The sequence below is a fragment of the Xiphophorus hellerii genome, chromosome 2, assembly GCF_003331165.1.
Source record: "Xiphophorus hellerii strain 12219 chromosome 2, Xiphophorus_hellerii-4.1, whole genome shotgun sequence".
Classification (NCBI taxonomy): Eukaryota; Metazoa; Chordata; class Actinopteri; order Cyprinodontiformes; family Poeciliidae; genus Xiphophorus; species Xiphophorus hellerii.
The window spans coordinates 107,804-130,906 of NC_045673.1; the positions used below are offsets into that span (position 1 = coordinate 107,804).

At 42.1% G+C, this 23,103-nt stretch overlaps 1 protein-coding gene across 4 annotated transcripts; it reads right to left on the minus strand.

Moving 5' to 3' along the window:
* Positions 1-8: 8 nt before the first annotated feature.
* On the minus strand, positions 9-18,668 carry klhl36 (kelch-like family member 36). Of its 4 annotated transcripts, XM_032579481.1 has the most exons (9): positions 18,554-18,668; positions 18,415-18,477; positions 17,942-18,136; positions 17,647-17,769; positions 17,251-17,502; positions 16,879-17,184; positions 16,579-16,806; positions 16,358-16,515; positions 9-1,423 (listed from the first exon to the last, which is right to left on the minus strand). In XM_032579481.1, the coding sequence occupies exons 2-9, from the start codon at positions 18,466-18,468 to the stop codon at positions 880-882; spliced, it is 1,860 nt and encodes a 619-aa protein (XP_032435372.1). In that variant the 5' UTR covers positions 18,469-18,477; positions 18,554-18,668; the 3' UTR covers positions 9-879. The 4 variants fall into 4 exon arrangements, with proteins under 4 accessions (XP_032435372.1, XP_032435380.1, XP_032435362.1 ...); XM_032579489.1 differs by having other exon boundaries at positions 17,251-17,472; positions 18,415-18,627; XM_032579471.1 differs by having other exon boundaries at positions 18,415-18,627.
* Between the last annotated feature and the right edge of the window lie 4,435 nt (positions 18,669-23,103).

Sequence of the window (23,103 nt, forward strand, 5' to 3'; positions counted from 1 at the left end):
AAACCTGGTTCTGGTGGTTCTGATGCTTTTATTACAGTACTGAGCACATAAACACCTCTGGAGTGTAAAGGTCCAGTCTGGCTGGTTCTGATGAACCGCCAAATCCGATTCATTTTTTATACTTTGATTCTTCCAGAGTTTCTGCTTAGAGCTAAAAAACAAAGTCTGTTCTGACCTCTGACCCGGAACCACAGACCTGGAACCAGAACTGTCGACCCGGCATGCGTCATGTCGGCTTTCGGTTTCAATCTGTCGGCCATCTTTGAATTTGCTGTTGATTTTCTCAGATACACACAAGCTCAAATGTTTACATACCCTCCCACTAAATCTAAATTCTTCCAGTCTAGAACCCGCCTGGTTCCGGGGTTCTTCTGGGTCCAACAACCATATTCTCAATTCAGCTCAAACAGCACGATGCTGCCACTACCATGCCTGGCAGCAGGTCCAGACAGAACCACAAGGTATCAAAAGCTACTTGGTTCTGTCTGGACCTGCAGACCCGCTTCCTTCCCGTGGTTCTGGACCGCTCCGGAACAGAACCGTCTGCAGCGCTTTAGTTCTCCTGGAAACATTTTAAAAAGCAAACATCTGATCAGATTGTTTCTTCCTTTGATCTTAAATAAATCTGAAGAAGCTGGTTTCCTGTTTCTGCTCTTTCACAATAAAAGTCTTGAAGGCATTTCTGCAATGATCAATGAAGGTTAAGCGGCAGCTGGGTGGACCGACCCGACCTGGTAGACGTGCAGCAGATGAACTGGGCCTGGTTCTAATAGAGAATAAAATGTGCATAAGTTATAGAGCAGAACTCGTGGTTCCAGTGGTTCTGACCCAGCAGCAGCAGAATCAGCGCAACTAAGGCGGCGATGCTCTCCCGCCTCCTCAGCCCGGCTCCTTCTTCTCTTGTTCCGGACGCGGCGGTTCCGCCCTGACAATGCACACGCAGGCGGCGGCGCCGGCGATGCGCATGGGCAAGTCGGGCCCTCGGGACCAGAATCCGGCATCCGGGTCGAACACCTGCGTGACCCGGGAGAAGGCGACGCTCTCCCAGCTGTAGCCGCCCAGCACGTAGATCCTGCCGGCCCAGACCGCCAGGCCCGCCTCGCTGCCGGGCCGTAGTAGTGGCGCCGCCCGGGTCCACTGATCCGACCGCGGGTCGAAGAACTCGGCCTCCAGGATGTCGAAGCGCTCGCCGGTGTCGGCATGGTCGTCACTGCCCCCGATGGCGTAGACGAGGTGGTGCAGTGATGCCATGCGGTGCCAGCCGCGGGCCACGGACATGGGCGGGCGGTTCCGCCACGCCTCGCCGGGTCGGGCCAGGTCTAGGCTCAGCACGTCCCGCCGGTACGGCCCGATCTGGAAGTCGTGACCCCCAGAGATGTAGATCGCCCCATGGTGGACGGCGCCGGCGTGGCCATAGGTGGGCCTGGAAGACAAGCAGAACCTCAGAGTCCATCAGTGAGCAGAACAGACCAGATATTTTTTGGGGCGCGGCTTCTTCTGCATCCTGTGTGCCATTTTTACTATTCAACTTTTATACCATTCAGCTTGTTCTGCTAATGTTGGCTATATTTTTTGGTATTCATAAACTTTATACTTTTTAGAATATTCAGCTTTTTAGGAATTTTTTCAGCCCCATTGAAATGAATGGACTAACAGCAACAGCTCCCTCCTGTGGCAGGATTGAGAATGACAATATAAAATGTCATAGGTCATTTCCTGTCTACTACAATGAACCAGGCAGGTTCAGAGCTGTCAGGGAGGAAACAAGGCAGCAGCCATTTTGAGGTTGGGCAGTAAACAGCTTTTTAACACCTGGGGAAAAGTGAATAGGTTTAAAAAACTGTTCTGCACCAATTGGTATATGGAGGACCACAACTGACAATAAAAAATAAAAGCATAAATGCTTATGCTTTTATTTAGGTCCTCCATATTGGTAATACTGTTTGTATTAGTAATACTGTTTTTAAAAAACATTCAGAATACAGCATTCACACTGTATTTTTTGCAGAAAATGCACATTTTCTAGTTCATTTTGTCTTGTAGAAATTCATTTCTCGCCCGAACATAATGATAAAGACTCAGATTAGCTGAATATTTCACTATAATTACTGTAAAGAAAATAATTATTGTTTGGTGCTTAATATAGCTAATCCACGACATGTGTAAAGGTATAGCCAACACTTTAATTTGGAATAGTTTCTGTTGAGCAGTTGGGAATTCAGCAGACAAAGCAGGGCCTTTTTTCCTCCCCCTTTTGACAGACACAGCAATAAAATTTACAATTCCGAGAGAGCAGAAGAGACTTCTTGGCGCCTCTCCCCGTACCTGGCACGGCCCAAGACGGAGTGGTCCCCCCTTTTCGCCTAGACAAAAACCAGACATCGGGGCTGTGATGAGGGGAGTTTCTAAGTTTCTAATTGGTCAAAGAACGGAACGCCTTGACTGCATATATTAAATAGGGAAACACCCTTTTGGTTTATAGTTTCGGGTCATCACCGGAGAGGGAGAGTTTTTTTCATCTTTTCTCCACGTGGCGCCTTTGTCTGTCTCTGTGTTCGTTTGTCTTCCCTTGTGTGTCTTATTTTGTGATATAATGTATATCTCTGTTCCTCTGCAGCTTTGTTGTCGATTGCTTTGTATGAGATTAAACTCCGTGATCTGTGACGTCAACGCGCAGTGTCGTGGTTTCACTTCCTCCAGCCGCAGCCCGCCTGCCAGAGATTCCGGGACTCTAAGGAAGGAGAGGCCAAACTTTTTGTCCAAAGTTAAAGTTAAATTATTCTTCCTTAAAAATTGGGGGCTTCGTCCGGTTCTGAAGTTTTGGCAGGCGGATCGGCCTGTTTCGGCTCGACGGCTTGATGCGGTAAGATACTATTTGATTATTTTTTGGTCGTCTGTGGTTGGGCCGGCGTGAATTGGCGTAGTCAGCGGCAGCTGTTCGGAGTTCGGAGCTGTAGGAGAGGATAGATTGTTTCTACTTGACTTTGTTGACTTAGAATTGGATTAAAAGGCTGGAATGTTTGTCTGTGGTAGACTTTGACGGGTAGTGTGTTGTACACTTTATAGACATACGCACCACAGGGGACCGTGGCGGGTTCAGACGGAGGATTTTGCGCTCCCTCCGTCGTTACAGCTGGGTTTGTTAATTGTGTTCTTGTGCCCTGGGAATCAATGACTGGGTCCCTAAAAAATGAATTTCCGTGCGTACAATAGTCTGGGGTAGACTTTGAAAATAGCCTGCGGTAGGTTTTAGGAATTAAGGATTAGTGTGTGGTACACTTTAGATAGGTCTGCGGTAGGCCGATAGACAGAATTTGTGGTAAATTCTTGGTTTCGCTTGAGGCAAGCTTTGTGTATTTTGTTTTTAAACTAGATAGGTCTGAGGTAGGCCGACAGACAGAATTTGTGGTAAATTCTTGGTTTAGCTTGAGGCAAGCTTTGTGTATTTTGTTTTTGAACTAGATAGGTCTGAGGTAGGCCGACAGATGGAATTTGTGGTAAATTCTTGGTTTAGCTTGAGGCAAACTTTGAGGTAGATTTTCAGAATAATACGGTAAAATAACCTGGGGTAGGTTTCCTGAGTGTGTGGTACATTTTGAAATAGTTTGCGGGAAGCTACAATAGCTGCGGGAAGCTTTGTCAGTAGTGTTTGGTACGCTTTTAAAATAGTTTACGGGACGCTTTGGAACATAGTCTGCGGTAGGCTTTAGATTCTGAAAATAGTTTGGGGTAGACTTTGATTATTTTTTCCCTCTGTCTCGTACGTTCGTCTGACACTGGGTTCGTCTCCAGAGTGTGTGTATGTGTATCTGCGTGCGTAGCTGCGTGTGTATCGGTGTGGCCGTGTGTGTGCGCGTGCGCGAGTTCGGGCTGGCTGTGTGTCTGTGCAGAGTGAGAAGCTGTTTGTGTGAATTTGCATTGCTTTTGCTGCGTTTTATTGTGCAGTTATTATGGACACTGAGTTGACATACGAAGATGTAGACCGTCCAGGTAATCTGGCTCCGCGGATTAGTCTGCGGGACCAGATTGCTGACTTACTTAATATGTATGATCAACAGCTTGGTCTGGATTCGCTTAATGTGAAGGCCGATGAATTGGAAAATGCGGTCCGCAAACAGGAGGACCTTATCAGTGCTGGTAGTTTTCCTATGGCAGATCAGGACCTGCGTGGAAAACCTTGTGTTTCTCTGCCTCCTTCTGCGGTTTCCCCGGGCATTACTCATATTACACACCGGTTAAGCTGCCCCACACCTGCTTTAGCTTCTTCCCCTCAGGCGGAGACGGAGCAAGTAAATTTTAAGACACAATTACTACGGCTTCAATTAGGTGAAGCACGACAGAAGCTTCGTCAAGCAAGACAAAAACAGAGGGAGGCTCAAACTATGCTAACAGATGCTGCTCGCTTAATTTCGGTTCTGGCTGGGGTCCCGGGTGCGGTGACGCAATCTGGTCCGCACATCTATGCTGCTCCGACCTGCCAGCCTGGTGTTCTAGGATGGCGTGGGGGTAGAAGAGGAGCCCCCGCATGGTCGGGGGTCCGGGAAAGAGGTGCACGGGGCGGGAGACGCAGAGATAGGTGTTTTTATTGTGGTGAGGATGGTCACTGGGTTCGGCAGTGTCCTCATTACACACCGGTTGCTGCACAAGAGGGTGCGTTGCCGGACCTGTCGCCACGTCAAACTCCGAACGCTGCCTTACTTCCGCAACATCCTAGGTAAGGAGTTAAGTACATAAAACTGGTACCAGAAAACAAAATTATTGGTTGTGGTTAAATTTTAACATAATTCTGAGATGTCTCTTTTTAAACGTGCACGCTATTTTTACATACGTTCCTGAAGACTTGAGTTTAAAATTAATTGAATTCGTGAAAAATGTTAACAAACCATTGGACAATTCCTGAAGCTTCAGTAAATTTGATAAAAATTATAGTTAAATTTGATAGAATAATGACCACAGACTGACACTTGGGGACTGAGGAAATTTTGACTGACTATAAAACTTGGCCAGATGTGTTGTGTTTTGTGTTTTGTTTGTCTTCGTTTGTGTTGTCATTCGTGTTGGTCTGAAAGAGTGTGTGATTGGAGATAAGATACCATTTGGTATTTTATGTCATATAAATACAGAGCAATTTCTCAGTGCTGTATGATGGTGCAAAATTTCTAGATTTTACAAACATCCTCTGTGTTAAATTGAACTAACTTCTTAAAATTAAACGATAACAGCAGTAAGTGTGCACTGCAGTGTAAAGTTAGGAAGGTGATTAAAGGGTAGTATCTTGATAAAATAAATCATCTGAACAACTTGAACATAACTTATGGGTTTTAAGGTTAAATAAATGAATAAATAAATAAAGAAAGAAAGAATAAGCCAAGAAAATTAGGTCACAGAGGATTCTAGAAATGCTGTCTTGGCAAATTAATAGTTAAATACATAAATATCCTGAATGAATAAATGGCTAAATACATGACTGATTAGGTAGAGAAATAAATAAAATAAAACTGTGTATAGAATTGAGAACTAAAATTGTGGATAAAATGTTAATTATTCCTTCTACGCTGAGAAGGTAGCAGAAAAATAGGATAAAATACAATGAGTTAAAATAGGACCTTTTCAATGAGTTGAGGATACAGACAAAAAACAGAACAGATTTTTAGAGAAACAGGCTCTAACTGTAAGAGGAATTGCTCAGATAACAACAAACTGCAATATGCAACTGACTCTAGATAGTTTCACAATCAGTCTTTTTCAAACTGACCAACACTTTAGCATAGTTTAAATATTATTAAATCTACAGGACTTACTGATAATAAGACAGAATAAAATGGAAGTAACTCACTTGTTAAATAGAAATTGATTAAATATAGACAAGTTTGATAACATCGACAAGATTTGTTATTGAAGGATCATGTTAAGTTAGAAATAACTTATGGGTTAATGAAAGAGGATTTGGTGGGACTTTTGTAGAGAATAATGTAGATCAGGGGACTTGCAGCCGCTCCAGGAGGGCCACAGAGCTGAGCTGTAAAGGCTGCCCCACTAGATTCCACTAATTAACATGTGGAGCCTCTTTGCATACCACTGTAGAGTATAGGAAGTTGTAGAGAGTGTTTAGCGTTACACTACGCAGGATTTGATATAGTTTGGTTTCCTAGATTTAGTGGACCGTTTTCTCTAAAATTTGTTTTCATTGGTTTGACTCCCATTTAGTTAATTTTAAATGTCAGTTCTTTATATTTTGTTAAATCTACCAAATTAATTTCTTTCTTTTGAGTTACCAGTTTCCTCTTGACCCGTTCGAAAGGGGGAGGGGGAAATTCAGTCTTCAGTTTAATTTCTTTCATTTGTTGATTTGGTAATATTCTGACCAGTATTTGTCAAAATTTATCATTTTTGGATTTTCTTAAGAATATATTTTGAATTTTTTTTTTTTTTTCCTTTTTCAACGTCTCTCTGCCTGGTTTATGCATAACCTTCACTGAGTTTTTAATTGGTAAACACGTTTTGTCAAACACTGCTGAAAATTTTTGAGAAGTTTCTACAACGAATTATTTGATAATCATGAGAGTTAAATTGAATACTGAGTTTTGAAACTGTAATGTGAAATGTTTTTTGAACATAATAATCTTGAAGGTTTAAAGCATGCTACAATAAATTGTTCTGTTTGTTTTTGAAAGGTTTACTTTTTAGACGAGGGCAACATTGCATATCGGTGGGATTTTTCTTAGCTTGAATAATAACCCTGTTTCATCAACATCGTTATTTCACATACTAGAAATAGTGATACATTAGCCAGTAATGTATCAAAGGGGGAGAAGATGCATGGGTTCATCTTTTATAATACTTAAACAAATTTTTGAAGAACATGTCTGATCTGTGCTACACATAAAAGTGAAAGGAAAATATTTTCTGGTAATATATGTGCTTATTTTAAATAGGTTTGAGTTGTTCTCCATTAAAAGATTTTCTGACAATGGGCTAACATATTTTGAGAAAATAGATAAATTTATAGTGATAATGAAGCACATTTTGGTTAATTAACTTGGGAAAATAATTATAGAAATTAAAATATTATTGTGTCAGCCATGTTCAGAGCATTAATTTAATGGAGCATGAATGTTTTAAGAAATGTTTTGAAGAATCTGTTCTTGATTAAAGTTATCACTAATCAGTAAAAGTACATAGGCGGGATTATAATGATTTTTGTAAACTTGATTTTGATTTTTTGATTTACATTCATTTACAACGAATTTGGATAAAACTTTAAATTCGACGACAAGTAAAAGCCTAGGTAATGTCGGTATATTTTGAAAATGTCTGGATTTGTTTCATTATAATTTCTCCAAGTCTAACTTTTTGAATTTTGTTTAAGGAATGCATGTAAAATGATTTAGACAAATAACCAGTAAGATCTAGTTTGTTCTATAAAAGTAATTTAAACTGGACTGTTTAATTTACATTGATTTTCATTTTTGATGGTAAATGTAAGCTTTACAACTACATTTTTAGGTTTTTGTGTTTGTTTTGTTTCGTTTGTTTGATCCTATTTTTACAAGATTGCTTTAAGAAAAGATCTGCATTTGTTTGATATTCTGGCAAAACGTTACTTTGGAAACATGTCTTTTGAAGCAAATGATTACAGGGTTTTGGTGTTTTCCATCGGTTAGGAGCTATAGTATATTATAATAGAAACGTAAATTGAAGGGATCACATCCACCATTTGATGAACAGAACTGGACAGAGTAGGAGATAAGGTTTCACGTGATGTGTTGCTCATGGTTTTACACACAGACTGCCCTGGAGCTCGGTGCTCCAGGACTCTGGACTCTGTCATACAAGCTGTGTCATGCGAGGCGGGGGTGGGGCTGCTTGGAGAAGCGGCTTCACACTTATTTCGAAGATAACAGCCACAGAGCCACGAGCGTTGGAGGATTCACTTGAACACAAAGTGAATTGAAGATGTTTGTGTTGAATTACACAAATGAATGATGCCTTTGGATAAATCTGATCTCTGTTTTGTCATTATAGTTTTGCAGCTGGTTTCCTGGTGCCCTGCGGATGTGGTCTCCTTCAAAGTCTGCGTTCTTTGATAAAAAGGATTAAAATAATTTCCCTGGATGGAAAATAACAAAACAAATTTATTTTTAGGTGAAACCATCGTTTGATTATGCTGACTGTAATGAAGATGATATTAAAGAATGTGGTAATTGTGTTTCTGATGCTAATGAAATTCATGTTGAACACAAAATGTCTGTGTAATGACCTGTGACAGGTCGTTTCTTGAGGTTTCCAGTCGAAGAAGATCAAGCTGCAAGAGGATCATCATAAACTTTTATTGCGTGTTTTTCGTTCGTTGTGAACTCTGGAAAGGACTGTCGTTTTGTTTTTTGCGCGCATTTTTTGAACAATTCCTGACGAAGACTTCATATTTTTTAAGAGACTGTCGATGGACATTTAAAAAAAAAAAAAAACAGACAAGGACGAGCAACAGATTGTAATTTTGTGTCTTTCTCATTTGACAGGTTGTACTTGGGTGGTGAATGTTGTCTTTTAAGTTGCAGAGCATTTCTTACTAATTTTACTATGTATGTCCCTGTTTTATTTTTTTATTTTTCATTGTGCACTTTGGGTTTTGTTTATCCTGTGTTTTTGTTTTATGATTTTATATTTCTGTAAGGATAAGTCGTTTTTACCCTTGGGTTTTGTTTGAAAAGGGGGAACTGTATATAATTAGGCTACGTCAACCTTTTGTTTTCTATTTTTTTGTTTTGTTTTATTTTTTTAATACATAGTTTTGGTTCTGCATTAGAAGGCTTAATCAATTTTTATTGAGGTCTTTTTGAAGACCTCAAAAGGGGGAATTGTAAAGAAAATAATTATTGTTTGGTGCTTAATATAGCTAATCCACGACATGTGTAAAGGTATAGCCAACACTTTAATTTGGAATAGTTTCTGTTGAGCAGTTGGGAATTCAGCAGACAAAGCAGGGCCTTTTTTCCTCCCCCTTTTGACAGACACAGCAATAAAATTTACAATTCCGAGAGAGCAGAAGAGACTTCTTGGCGCCTCTCCCCGTACCTGGCACGGCCCAAGACGGAGTGGTCCCCCCTTTTCGCCTAGACAAAAACCAGACATCGGGGCTGTGATGAGGGGAGTTTCTAAGTTTCTAATTGGTCAAAGAACGGAACGCCTTGACTGCATATATTAAATAGGGAAACACCCTTTTGGTTTATAGTTTCGGGTCATCACCGGAGAGGGAGAGTTTTTTTCATCTTTTCTCCACGTGGTGCCTTTGTCTGTCTCTGTGTTCGTTTGTCTTCCCTTGTGTGTCTTATTTTGTGATATAATGTATATCTCTGTTCCTCTGCAGCTTTGTTGTCGATTGCTTTGTATGAGATTAAACTCCGTGATCTGTGACGTCAACGCGCAGTGTCGTGGTTTCACTTCCTCCAGCCGCAGCCCGCCTGCCAGAGATTCCGGGACTCTAAGGAAGGAGAGGCCAAACTTTTTGTCCAAAGTTAAAGTTAAATTATTCTTCCTTAAAATTACATTCTAGAACTTTATTTTTTAAAATGTGCAACCTTTTGGATTTAGATAATGCGGTCAGAAGATAAAAACTAGTAGCCAGGGAGTCACGTGGGCAGGCGAACAAGATGGCAGCTGGCTAACGGCTCTCCGTTTCCCGACATGTAATTAGACGACGATACTGTAGTAAGGGGCTCTTATTTGATACCGTTCTCAGCAAGTGAGGGAGCAGTATAGGCTTGTGGACTTCTTTTTGGGGAAAAAAGTACTTTAATCCTGCAATGGCCGCAACGAAACACTCAAAGAGTATAGGCCGCATGTCGACCCGTCACAGCCCTCCACATGAGGAAGAACAGGGGGAAACACCTTCTCCTCCTAATATAACGAATTTGTTCTCGGAAGTGGTTAAAATGAGTAACATGCTACAAAGCGTAGCTGCTGATGTCTCCACAATAAAGCAGACGACGTCGGAACTGAATGCAGCGGTGGCTGCAATGCAAGAAAGGCTAACGGAGGCTGAAACACGTATCTCCCGCTTGGAGGACACTTCGGAGCGGCTGCACACCGCAGTTGGTGAGAGAAGCAAGCTAATGGAAGCCATGCTGGACCGCATGCAAGTTCTCGAAAATCACAGTAAGAGGAATAATGTGAGAGTTATTGGGTTGAAAGAGACTATCGGTACTGATGGGACACTTTTGAGCTGTGTTCGGAAGATGTTAATCGAGGGTCTTGGAGTTCGCGATGACGCCGAGTTCGAGATTGAACGAGCCCACCGGGTCTTCGCACCGTTACCCGACCCGAATCGAGCCCCGAGACCGGTTCTTATTCGATTCCTGAGGCAATCAGCGAGGGACAAAGTGATTATGGCAGCTAAGGAGAAGCGCGGGTTTGAGTGGCAAGGATGCAGGCTATCAGTGTTTCCAGATATGTCTAAAGAACTGGCGGAGAAGAGGAAGGCTTTCACCGCAGTGGAAAAGAAGCTGCAAGAGCGCAACGCTAAATACACCCTGGTGTTTCCAGCCACGCTGCGCCTGAGGTGGAAGGGTAAAAACATAAGTTTCAGCTCGGCGAAAGCAGCAGAGAAGTTTTTCAATGAGGAGAGCCGGGAGGAGAACGAGCAGGGGGAGGACACCCCAAATTCAACTGATTGATGTAATTCCTAGGAGCCCATAGAAGATGTTGTGTCTGACTGTTGGGAGGCGGACCTCGCCACCTGTCATCATGAACAGAGAGAAGCAGAGTCCACGGACCTGATAAGGTTTTTTCTCGTAGTTATTCTTTCTTTTTCTTTTTCAGCTGCGGTAGACAGCAGCAATAGAGTAGGTTTTAAGTTTGTTTTTTATGTTGTTTCTATCCGTTTACATGACGGGAATGTTTATTGCCCATGTAAATTGTTTTCATTTTGGCTGGGTGCACTCACAGAGCAGGTTGGGGATCAGGGGACCGGGGTATAGATATATCAGTTCAGAGTGTTTTGTTACAGGTTTAAAACGTGTATCAATCTATAATCTGCAATGACTGGGAAGTATATAAAATTCACATCTTGGAATATTAATGGATGCAGAAATCCAGCCAAAAGGCGCAAAATATTGGCGTATTTAAAGACGAATCAAACCGATATAATATTTCTCCAAGAAACTCACCTAAATGAGGGGGAAGAGTCCAAGTTTAAGATGGGTTGGGTAGGACATATTTTTCATAGCTCTCACTCGAGTGCTCGCAATGGAGTAATTATCCTTATTAAGAAAAATATTCAGTTTTCATTGATAAAACAAGCTAATGATACAGAGGGAAGAATAGTTTGCGTCGAAGCAATGCTGGAAGGGGTAAAGGTCATACTCTGCAACATATACGCACCCAATAAGGAGGACCCTAATTTTTTCCACAAAATAAATAGTATATTGGGGGATATGGAAGGACAAATAATATTAGCAGGGGACTTTAATGAAGTTATGGATCCTATACTTGATAAAAGCGCACCAAAAGGTTCACTTAGCTCTAAAGGAAGAGATGCAGTCCATATGTTAAAGGAAGATTTGGGTCTAGTAGATGTTTGGAGGTTAATCAATCCGTCTAAAAGAGAGTACACATTTTATTCTCATTGTCACAAATCCTATTCTAGGATCGATCTGTTTTTGGTTTCAAAACTCATGGTAAATAATGTGCGGAGTTGTGATATTAAAACTATTGCACTCACTGACCATGCACCTACAGAATTATGCATAAGATTAGGACTGGGGAATATAAGAGGTTCAAGATGGAGAATGAATGTCTCGATTTTACAGGACAAACTTTTTAAAGAACAGTTGGGGCAGGACCTGAGATACTTTTTTGAAATAAATATTGGCAGTACAGAGCATGTTCAATCTGCATGGGAGGCCTCTAAGGCATTTCTGAGAGGTAAACTTATAGCATACACTTCATGGAAGAAAAAAGAGAGTCTATGTAAAATTCGTAAATTGGAAAGAGAAATCAAACTTAAAGAAAGCAATTTGGCTAGGTGTTATGATGATTTACTTTATCGAGATATTTGTGGGCTTAAGTTTCAGTTAAATTAAATTTATAACAAAAAAGTGGAATATTCTCTATTCAGGTTAAAAACTTCATTTTATGAGGGAGGGGAGAAAACGGGCAAATTATTAGCAAGACAAGTTAAAAAAGAGGATTTTTTGAACACAATCCCTGCCATTAAACAAGGAGATACTTTAGTAACCTTACCAAAAGACATAAACAATGGCTTCAAACAATATTATGAAACATTGTATACATCTTCAGTGTTTAACGAGACAAACCAAAGAGAAAGTGATGCTTTTCTCTCCAAACTCAAGCTACCAAGGCTATCTCAGGAGCATGTAGAGTGGTTGGAAGCACCAATTACTGAAGAGGAGATTAGGAAGGCAATCTCAGCGATGAAGGTGGGGAAATCCCCCGGGTATGATGGTATTCCATCAGAATACTACAAGGAGTATATAGATATTCTTGCTCCAGTGTTACAAAAGGTCTATCAAGAGATTTTTGAGAGAGGACAGCTGCCTCCTACTTTTAATGAAGCTCTGATATCCTTGATTCCAAAAAAGGATAGGGATAGCACGGACCCGGCAAATTATAGGCCAATTAGCTTATTAAATGTAGACTGTAAAATATTAACCAAGGCGCTGGCTGTGCGCTTACAACAAGTCCTTCCTAGTATTATTCATCAGAATCAGACAGGCTTTATGAAAACCCGCTCCTCCTCTGATAACATTAGAAAATTGTTACATCTGATGTGGTTGAGTCAGTCAAAGGAGGAGCCAGTCGTTGCTATCTCCTTAGATGCGGAGAAGGCGTTTGATAAAGTGGAATGGAGCTTTCTTTTTTCGGCTCTCTCAAATTTTGGATTTGGACCCTCTTTTATTAAATGGGTCAAAATATTGTATAAAGAACCAAAGGCTGCTGTCATAACCAATGGCACCATTTCATCCTCTTATAACTTATCACGGGGGACCCGTCAGGGTTGTTCTCTCAGTCCATTATTATTCATCATGTTTATTGAAACTTTAGCAGTGAGCATTAGGATAAATAAGGACATCAAAGGAATATTATGGGGACAACAAGAACACAAACTGCTTTTATATGCAGACGATATTTTATCACTTATAACACATCCGCTTACATCTTTGCCGCACCTGATGGACACTATGCAGATGTATTCGACGGTTTCAGGGTACTCAATAAATTGGGCTAAATCTGAAGCCATGCCATTATCCTCTTTATGCAATTCACACATGGTTAAAGATTTTAAATTCAAATGGGTAACTGAAGGTATGAAGTATCTTGGGATTAGGCTCAGTAGGGAGTTGGAAGCGTTACCTTCACTAAATTTTGATCCGGTGCTCTCAAAAATTAAAACAAATTTTGAAAAGTGGGGGAAGATAAAACTAACATTATGGGGTAAGATTAATGTTATAAAAATGATTACCGCCCCTCAGTTTAATTATCTGCTTATGATGCTTCCTATTACAATTCCACTTGATATTTTTAAAAGGTATGAAAATTTAATTAAACATTTTTTGTGGGAAGGTAAAAGAGCGAGAATAAAATTAGAAAAATTATATGCTCCTAAGGAAAAGGGCGGCCTAGAACTTCCAGATCTTAAGCTCTATTGCTTGTCATTTGAAATGGCAAAATTAGTAAAATATTGGGAAGGTGAGAATGGGCAGGAATGGTTACATATTGAAAGGGATATATGTTTGCTGTTTGACCCTAAACACAAATTATCTCAAAAGATCGACACAACAAACCCAGTTTATGTTCATTCTTGTAAAGTTTGGTCAAAGGTACACAAACTGTTAAAGCTCCCACATCAGGCAGAGCAGTATGCATCTCTCTGGAATAATCCTGAGATATGTATTGGTAAAACACCTGTGTTTTGGAGGCAGTGGCATTCACGTGGCATATGCGTCATTGGTGATTTGTACAAAGATGGACAATTCATGTCCTTCAATGAACTTACTCACACATTTAATTTGGAAGGTAAAGCAAATTTTTGGAAATATCTACAGATGAGACATTGTGTTACCTCAAAATTTAAAAAGATTGTAGAAAATGATATATTGAATTATATTAAGATGCCGCGTGAACGACACACTGCCTCTCAATTTTATAAGCTGCTAAGTTGTAATCTGAGTGGTGAATCGTCAAATATTAAACTCCTATGGCAAAAAGATTTGAGAAAAGAGTATACAAAAGAAGGATGGTTGAGGGTAATGTCAGAGAGTGGTAAATATGTGAAAGAGGCCAGAAGCAAATTTATACAGTATAAGGTGCTACATAGATATTATCATACACCTACGAGGTTACATAGAATGAAAATAATGTCAAACAATAGGTGTTGGAAATGTAAGAAAGAAGTGGGCACATATTTGCATTGTTTCTGGGACTGCTCTCTGGTTTCACCATTTTGGATTAAAATCTTGGAGGCTCTGAGTTCATGGCTTGGCTCAGAGATCTCTCAGACTCCAGAACTGTGTTTACTGGGAGACCGATCTCAAATGCCAAACACCCCAAAAGGAGCTTTTGCAGTTGTGATGGTCGGTCTGGTGACAGCCTGCAGGATCATCTTAAGACATTGGAAGACCACAAAGTGTCCCGAGCTAAATGAGTGGATTAAATCAATGATGGATACAGCTTCTTATGAAGTCATGCTCAACAACATGGATGGGAACAGGGACATGGAATGGGATAGCTTTTGGGACTCATTGAAAAGAACTATGGCTTCGAGTAATGTATCTGGATGAAGTCTGATTTTCCCAGACAATTACCTTTCTCTCAACTACTGAATGTTTTTGAATTGACACTGTAATACACATATAATATATGATTGTACCCTGGGTATTGGGGGGCGGGGGGTGGTGCACCAGCCTTTTTTGTTTTGTATTTGTGTTTTATGTGAGATAATTTTCAGAAAATCAATAAAAAATTTGAATTACAAAAAAAAAACAAAAAACTAGTAGCCACGCCTAAGCTTTATTATATATATATTTTTTTGTAATTATTTTTTTATTTAGAAAGCCAGATTTCCATCACATTCGTTAATTACAGCTTTACCCATTTAAGATCGTACATGAGTTTACAACCAGAGAGTCCAAGTGATTTTGTCCATACTGCATTTCTGGTATTTTCTTTTATAAACTTTTACTAATTTCTGTTGTAAACGATAACAAAAATGAACAGAATTGAACAATAATGGGGATTGCACCATCTCGATCAATAAAAACCACAAGAGCATACAAGGGCAGGGCACATAATATATTCAATTTTTACATTGAATATATTTTCAATGTGCTTGTGGATCTCTTCCCAATATGGTTTTATTACCTGGCAGTCCAAAAAACATGGAAGTGGTTTGGCTCCGTTAGAGCCACCAAGTTGCTTTGATATCGTCTCTCAATGGGTGGAACAAAAAAATGGTTTTTCCAGCAAAACTCCCGCCATGTGTTTGATCCGGTCGAGATCCACTGCAGCTGACAGATTTCCTCCCAGCCTTCTTGTGAGATTATTACCTTCATTTCCTTTTCCTCTTTATGTATTCTGTATTCTCATGTTTAGATAGCTGTATGGCATTATATAATTTAGAGATAATTCTGCTGTCTGATCTGGATTTAATTAGTGATAGAAACACCTCCATGAAACTTGAATCATTTTAAAATGTCTATGAAAATAATGTCTCACCTGCAGGTACCTAAAAAAAATCATTTTTTCCAGTCCATGATCCTTTGTAAGGTTTCAAAACTGAAACTCTTTGTGGACAAATGAATAATAGGTAGTTAATCCTTTTGAGATCCATAACTTGAATCTGTTATCAATCCTATTTGATGCAAAATCCGAAAGCTTTATTATATTTTAATAAAAAATAAATACATAAAATTCACATCACAAGTTTACATTATGTAGTTTTGGTGTTTCACACCATCTGTGCTAAACTGCAGGTCAGAGAGCTGAGCAGCTTCACCGTTTCTCTCGTTTTTACTGCTGTCTGTTCTTCAGAGCGGCTAACAGCTAACAGCGCTGCTAATTCATTCTGCTGCTAAACTTAGCGCATGTGCTACTGCGCTGCTGCTGGTTAAACTCTGATTGCTCCTCCGACTGAGCAGCTCTGGTAGCAGTCGGCATGGAAACGTAAATCACGAGCCAATTAGTGAATGCGGCCAGCAGCCAATCAAATCGTTTCGGCGCCCTGGGCGCTGCTGGTTCTATCCCTGAAGTAAGTATGAAAATCTGTAAACAGCCGAGCAGAACCGGGATTGGACCGGTTAGAGGCGGGTTAGTGGAAAAGCGCCTAAACTAGGGTCCCTACCTGGGCAGCGGCGGCCCATAGGCCCAGCGGTCCTCGGCAGGGCGGTAGAACTCGACGGACGCCAGCGCCCCGCCGGCGTTCCTGCCCCCCACGGCGACCAGCGACTCGCCAACGGCTGCCAGGTAGAAGTCGACCCGTCGCTGGTTCATCGGCGCAAACTAGGAGACAGGCGGGTCAGCACAGGAAGCTCTGAGCGGGGAAGAGGCAGGACTTCCTCTGACCTCGGTCCACTGTTCAAGGCGCGGGTCGTAGCGGTGCAGCCGGTCGCAGGCGGCGTCTTCGTCGTTGTCCCTGGAGGCGCTGCCGCCCGCGGCGTAGATGAAGCCCCCGAGAACCGCCAGGCAGTGGTGGCTGCGCGGCGCAGGCACCACTGCCTGCAACTCCCAGCGGCCCGACTCGCCGTCCAGCCGCCACATGCTGCCGCTCAGGTCCTGGCCGGGCTCGCCCACCTCAGAGAGACGCAGACCGGTGTTAACCTTTGACCTCATGTTTCAGGTTGGTCTGGAGGAAAGCGGCAGTACCTCTCCACCAATCAGCAGCAGCCGCTCCGCCCCGCCCCGCAGCGCGGTTCGGTCCGTCTGCAGCAGCGGCTGGGCGCTGGGCCGGGCCTGGTACCGCAGAGCCTCCTCCACCAGCTGCTGGCAGCCGGTTCCGTCGGGCAGCTGGGCTCGGATCGCCGGAAGAACCCGGCCCACCAGGTCTCCGGCCGGCATAAGGGGGAACCGGATGTGGGTCAGCAGCTGCTTGGCTTGGGGAGTCCGGTCCGTGTTCTGGCCCAGCCACTGCAGAGCGGCCTGCAAGAGGTTCTGCTCGCTGTCGTACTGGATCTGAGGCAGAACCAGAAGCTCCAGAACTGGTGCCAAACGTTTGGACCTGAGGCTCAGGAGTCTTACCTGGCTGCTGGACAGATAAGAGGTCAGCTTGTGCAGCGGAAGGTTCTGGAGGAAGTCTGGAGTGAGGCGGAGCCTGGAGAACCGGGCCAGAACCCAGCGGTCGATGAAGCTGTCCAGCCGTTCCAGGCTGTAGAACCGGGCCAGCTGCTGCAGGTCCAGGTAGTTCTCCTCGCTCACCTGCTGCTCCAGGTACTGGCAGCAGAAATCCACGGCACGCCACAGCTGCCGAACCAGAACCAGAACCAGAACATTCTGGTGGTGAGAAACAGCCACTGGATCAAACGAGGAGATTTCACTTAAGGAAGTCTGAGCGTTGAATAGGCCACGCCCACTGACTCTGGTACCGGTTCTGGTCCCGGTCCTGGTTCTGGTCCCGGTACCGTGGCAGCGTCTCACCTGCAGAAGGTGCGCGGCCTGCAGCACGTCGTGGACGTTTCGTCTGTCCAGCTGCAGCTGTCCGCTGTACAGGAAGTCCAGAACCGCCTCCAGGCCCACAGAGGACACGCCCACCAGCTGCACCTGGGACACGTCAAGAACTGATTAATGAAGCTTTGACTAGGACACGTCTGTTTGGTTCTGCTGGAAATAAATGATTTTTGTCTCTGAACTCACAGAGGGCAGAGGTCCGATCAGAACCATCCGGTCCCATCAGAATCTGAGTGTTTCCACGGTGTGAATAGTTTTGTCCTACCTTCGGCTGGAGCTCCTCCCTCATGCCCAGGGTGAACATGGCCCGGAAGTAGGGGCTGCAGACGGCCAGCAGGGCCCGATGGGCCCGGAACCGCTGGCCCGCCGCCACCAGAACCACGTCACAGAACCGGGTCTGCTGGCGCTGATCGCTGAAGCCCCGCAGAACCTCCAGGGCCTGGTCCAGGAAGCGGAACGTCTGCAGGGAGGCAGAGGCCCGTTAGAACCCGGAGATGCTGCACTGGTTCTGGTGGAACCGGCTCAGACAGAACTGGGTCAGTCAGAACCGGGCCAGACAGGGTATGGTCAGGTAACGGCCGTTGGCATGGCAACCAACATCAATCAGCTGCACTCGGTGGTGGAGAGGATGGAGTTATGATGAAAACACCAGAGGGGACTGGAGAACTGCATTACCCAGAATGCAACAGTCCAAACCATGAAACGCCCCAGTATCTGCTGCAGCTGAACTGCTCTCACCTGCGATGGTTCGCTGACCCGGCAGAACCGACCCGGATGGTCCGGTCCGTCCATGACAATCACCTGGGAGACAAAGACAGAGACAGACAGAGACACTGAGAGACAAAGACAGCGAACAAGGAGGAGACAGAGTCCTTACCTGCGGCGGGGACACACCGGGAAGGGGGACATTTTCTTTTTGAGCCAAGCAGGAAACCCGCTGCTAGTTTTCATGTCAGCTTATCTCTACTGTTAACTTCCGTTAAGGGCTTTCAAAATAAGGTCCTAAGAAAATTTGTGTTTTTTCTTTTGTTTTCTTTCTGTTCACAAAGTCTGTTGCCATGGTGATATAGGCAGCGTCCATCTTTGGCCCCCTTCAGTCTACGATGTGTACTACAGCCCGCAGGGCATCAAAACATAAAACTAAAATAAACTTTAAAATAATTTAATTCAGAGTAAAACGTAGCTACAAACGTGACAACAGGACGAGGAAAAATACTTATTTTGTGAAAGAAATCGGAACGTTTTTCCTGTCTCTTTTATTTCTAAATCAAATATTTCAACCGGAAGTTTTGCCTTCTTTGTGTGAGCGTTCAAGACTAAAAATGTTAACAAGACTTTAAAAAAACCATGTCAGTAATTGCAGGCGGACTTTGGCGAACTGCCAAAGTCCCCACAATTACCCACAATCCATTGCTGCATGTGACGTTTTGAGTTAAAAGGCGAATTTATGGCAATGTTTTGTTGCTTGTTCGAGTCTTAATAGAAAATTTAAAGAAAATAACTTGTCAGGGCACATTAATAATAAAAAAGTTTGATTTGATAAACAGCAGAAAAAAAAAGAAGTAAAAAAGAATAGTCACAAACTAACAAAAGTAAAACAAAATGTCACAAATGCAAGACAAATTTAAAATCTTAAATTAAGATATTAACATGTTGGTATAAATATTGGGCTTTTGTGACGTTGCAACGTATAAGCACTCTGTAAAATAAAATTATTTCACTTTAAAAATGGAGGTGATTTCTAGAAAGCCGTATTTGTGAATAAATTACATCATTATTTAACTCATCATCCCGTTAGAAGACCAAATTGTATTATATTAAAACTTCAATATAGAATAGATTTCTTGTGTAATATCCACTTTTTGAAATCTTTCTAAAATCTTTAATTCTCAACTGAAAAAATGTTTATTATCTCAAAATGTCACAAAATGTAGGAATTGATATTTATTTTGAATTTCTTTTGCAGAAAGTCATTATAGAGAAAACTTTACACATAATTATGAAATTAATATCTTAATATCTTAAGTTTTTGTGGGAGTGGAATAGAAAGCTATTTGGTTCTTATTGTCATGATTTTTAAATGTTTTCTTCTCAGACTAGAGAAGGAGAAAACTGATTAATCTATTGTTACATTTTTGGTTAATAAAGTCATAACATTCATAGTTTCTTTAAAAAGGACATTTTAGTTCCATTAGTCTTTTTATTTTTCACATTTAAAAGAATCTGTTTTGTTGTAGTTGTACATTTTAACAGCAGCATGCCTCAACAGTGACCAGTGCCGCCATTTTGGATGTGAAGTTACGAGCCAGGGCTGTTCTGTCCCGATCCTCACACTGTTGCTGCTTGTGAACCTGAACCCTGAACCCTGAACCTTGAACCCTGACGTGACTTTGACTGAGCCCACTCTTCACAGAGGCGCAGGATGCTGAGCTCTGGCACCGGGCCAATGAGGAAAACAAGTCGACAAGTTATTTGTGGTTTTCATCAGCCTGACTTCCTCATGGCATCAGATTTATGAGTTTTATTATTGATATTTCCACGCTGCCTTTATTGTGATCATTTATTCCATCCAGCATCTTCACAGTTTATCACTGTAAAATAAAACCCTCATTAGAAATTAAAACTCTCATTCATGAGTTTTTAAAATTTAGATTAAAAACATGAATTTCACTGTACAATAAAAGCTAAATCATTGTTCTGCACTAATCAGTCCGATTTTGCACAACTGCACTGTGGCACACTTACTGTACATATATTTACATATACATATCTGCATTTTTTTAAAATCTTTGCAAGGACTGCTCTTAAGTTGCTTTTTATATTAACAGCATTTTATATTTTTACAACTCATAGCATTTTATATTTTATTTTTATTTTTTATTTTATCTACAACTACTACTCAGTGGTAGTTGTTATTGTGTCTTGTCTCTATGCTGTAACTGCAAAGTAATTTCCCTGCTGGGATGAATAGAGTACTTCTATTCTATTCTATTCTATTCTATTCTATTCTATGAAAAACCTGCTTTTATGAGAATCTGCTAGAACTTTAAACATATATTTCTCATAACTTCAACAAAATGTTCTACTTTTAACATGATGATAAATATTTAAGTTTTAGAAATGATTCCCCACCATGACTTTCTGATCCCCACTGGAGAGACAGAACCAGAACCAGAACCAGCTGTCCCATCTGATACATTCACCTGGATCAGTGACTCCCTGACCTCTGTGACCTCTGACCTCAGACTGACTGAAGTAGGTCAGCGGGTCAACTTCCTGTCAGACCTCCTGGTCAAAAATGTTGAATGAAACAGAAAATAACAAGATCATTTATCCTGATTTAGGCATCAAAGTCATGTCATTTGAACCTAAACTCAAAATCAAACAACAAAAGCACATTTTATTCATCTGTTTACAGACATTTTATAATTTCTGTTTGGGATTTTTGAATTTAAATCAACTGAAGTGATTTTGTGTCTCAGCTGCAGACACCTGAGTGACCAGCAGGGGGCAGAACGCTGCTGCTCCCACGCAGCAGGTGAAAGTGATGGAGGACGGAAGCAGCACTTGCTGCTGCATGAGGCTCTCAGCCTGAAATCAACCGCATGTTTTCACTAATAATTAACAATCAACGACAAACAGAAACTGTGACTAGAGCTGCTTTTATTAAACATTCAGAATATGATCCATTGAAACAGGAATTAATCAAATCAGATTCGATATAGTGAAGCCGGAACCGGAAATGATTCATTCACCCTTCAGAATAAAAGATGGAGGAAGGAGGGAAGGAAGGTAGAAAAGAAAAAAGGAAGGAACCCTAATCTCTAGTTTCCAGCTGTAAGAACTGAAGCTGTGTGTTGACTCTAGATCTATAATTCTAGATCTATAATTCTAGATCATTCCTCTTTAATAACTTCAGCTTCTGTTCAGAAAATTTTGTCTCATCCACTCATCTGATCTGTTGTCAGCATCTATTCAGTTATTGGATTCGGTGAAAAGTCATCTGGTGACATAATAATGTAAATCATCTGCATTGTCATGGTAACTGATCTTACTTCCTGTTATAACCTGACCCATTGGGAGCATATATATTGAACAGAGGGGTCCTGTGGAGCGTTGGGGAACCCCACATATGACCTCTGACCTCTTGATGAGACGTTTGGATGTTGGGTTGGTGTAAATCAGTGGTTCCCAAAGTGTTCGGTGCGCCCCCTAAGGGGGGCGCAGTGCCATTGCAGTGGGGCGCTGGAAGCGGTATGGATGAATGAAAAAAACAACAGTTACACAAAAGTGTTTGACTGTAAAGATGGTTTGTAATTTGTTTTGTTGCAAATTGTAGAGTGAAATAAACTTCAGTGGAGTTTGAAAACAAAATATGTGTAAAGATTTATGTCTGGTTGAAAGATGTGTGTCCAGTTGATTTTCTTTTCTTTTTTGCTACTGTATTCCACAGGGGGCCAGAAAATCTTTGGGAACCACTGCTGTAGATGTTGGGTTGCTGTAGATGTTGGGTTGCTGTAGGTGTTGGGTTGCTGTAGGTGTTGGGTTGCTGTAGGTGTTGGGTTGCTGTAGGTGTTGGGTTGCTGTAGATGTTGGGTTGCTGTAGATGTTGGGTTGCTGTAGGTGTTGGGTTGCTGTAGGTGTTGGGTTGCTGTAGATGTTGGGTTGCTGTAGATGTTGGGTTGCTGTAGATGTTGGGTTGCTGTAGGTGTTGGGTTGCTGTAGGTGTTGGGTTGCTGTAGGTGTTGAGTTGCTGTAGGTGTTGGGTTGCTGTAGGTGTTGAGTTGCTGTAGATGTTGGGTTGCTGTAGGTGTTGGGTTGCTGTAGGTGTTGGGTTGCTGTAGGTGTTGGGTTGCTGTAGATGTTGGGTTGCTGTAGGTGTTGGGTTGCTGTAGGTGTTGGGTTGCTGTAGGTGTTGGGTTGCTGTAGGTGTTGAGTTGCTGTAGATGTTGGGTTGCTGTAGGTGTTGGGTTGCTGTAGATGTTGGGTTGCTGTAGGTGTTGGGTTGCTGTAGGTGTTGGGTTGCTGTAGGTGTTGGGTTGCTGTAGGTGTTGGGTTGCTGTAGGTGTTGGGTTGCTGTAGGTGTTGAGTTGCTGTAGGTGTTGAGTTGCTGTAGGTGTTGGGTTGCTGTAGATGTTGGGTTGCTGTAGATGTTGGGTTGCTGTAGGTGTTGGGTTGCTGTAGATGTTGGGTTGCTGTAGGTGTTGGGTTGCTGTAGGTGTTGGGTTGCTGTAGATGTTGGGTTGCTGTAGGTGTTGAGTTGCTGTAGATGTTGGGTTGCTGTAGGTGTTGAGTTGCTGTAGGTGTTGAGTTGCTGTAGGTGTTGGGTTGCTGTAGGTGTTGGGTTGCTGTAGATGTTGGGTTGCTGTAGGTGTTGGGTTGCTGTAGATGTTGGGTTGCTGTAGATGTTGGGTTGCTGTAGGTGTT

What these genes read in the sequence shown, in the direction of transcription:
- klhl36 (XM_032579481.1), bottom strand. Translation starts at nt 18,468, where the DNA reads ATGGACGGACCGGACCATCCGGGTCGGTTCTGCCGGGTCAGCGAACCA. An exon ending in CTTATCTGTCCAGCAGCCAG is followed by an intron (nt 17,185 to 17,250) that starts GTAAGACTCCTG and finishes GTTCTGCCTCAG; the next exon opens with ATCCAGTACGACAGCGAGCA. An exon ending in TGCTGCTGATTGGTGGAGAG is followed by an intron (nt 16,807 to 16,878) that starts GTACTGCCGCTT and finishes CGTCTCTCTGAG; the next exon opens with GTGGGCGAGCCCGGCCAGGA.